The sequence below is a fragment of the Geospiza fortis genome, unplaced genomic scaffold, assembly GCF_000277835.1.
Source record: "Geospiza fortis unplaced genomic scaffold, GeoFor_1.0 scaffold5, whole genome shotgun sequence".
Classification (NCBI taxonomy): Eukaryota; Metazoa; Chordata; class Aves; order Passeriformes; family Thraupidae; genus Geospiza; species Geospiza fortis.
The window spans coordinates 1,388,608-1,389,266 of record NW_005054421.1 but is presented as its reverse complement, the minus strand read 5'-3'; the positions used below and the strand labels follow the sequence as shown (position 1 = coordinate 1,389,266).

The 659-nt window shown below is 68.6% G+C and overlaps 1 protein-coding gene across 1 annotated transcript in view; it reads right to left on the bottom strand.

The window, feature by feature from the left end:
• The window catches only part of PIGC (phosphatidylinositol glycan anchor biosynthesis class C), a gene marked incomplete at its 5' end in the record, with an annotated part of 903 nt that extends 245 nt beyond the window's left edge, over positions 1-658 (bottom strand). The window contains 2 exon segments of the mRNA XM_005431767.2: positions 1-7; positions 9-658. The exon segment at positions 1-7 is cut by the window's left edge and continues 245 nt beyond it. Coding sequence (XP_005431824.2) covers positions 1-7; positions 9-658 — 657 coding nt within the window.
• Position 659: the final 1 nt, after the last annotated feature.

Here is a 659-nt window from a genome sequence, read left to right as displayed (position 1 = left end):
CGCCCGCGGTCGCCGGCGCCGCCAGCGCCGCCAGCGCAAAGAGCACCGTGACGGCCACGTAGCAGCGCGGCGTGCGCGCCTTCAGCTTCTTCTGCAGCACGGGCCACAGGGCGAAGATCTGCATGGCGAAGGTCACCATGACGAAGGCGTGCAGGGAGCGCGGCAGGCGCGACGCCAGGCACACCGAGGCGAAGATGGCCATGTTGAGGGACAGCGTGCTGGACACGATGGCGGCGTTGGCGCCGTAGTCGAAGAAGATGAGGTGCCCCAGGAGCATGAGGGCCGACATGGCGTAGATGGTGTCCGTGCTGATGGACTCGGTCAGCGTCTTCAGCACCGGCGAGAAGCCGTAGGTGAAGGCGGCGAACACCAGCGTGCTCTTGAGGTCAGCCCAGCGCGTCCGCCCGCTCGCCCAGCGCTCGGCCCCGCCGTCCACGGCGTCGAACAGGACGTAGCCGAGCAGGGAGGAGAGCAGCGCCGCTCCGAAAAGGCCCTGCGGGCTCAGCAGCCCGGCGTCCATGTACCACCAGGTGAGCACGAAGACGCAGACGCTGCACAGCTGCTGCACCACCGCTCCCGACTGGAAGACCACGGCCTGGTACCGGTACTGCCGGGCGTGCACGTTCTTCCGCAGCTCCTCCAGGAACCGCTGGTCCACG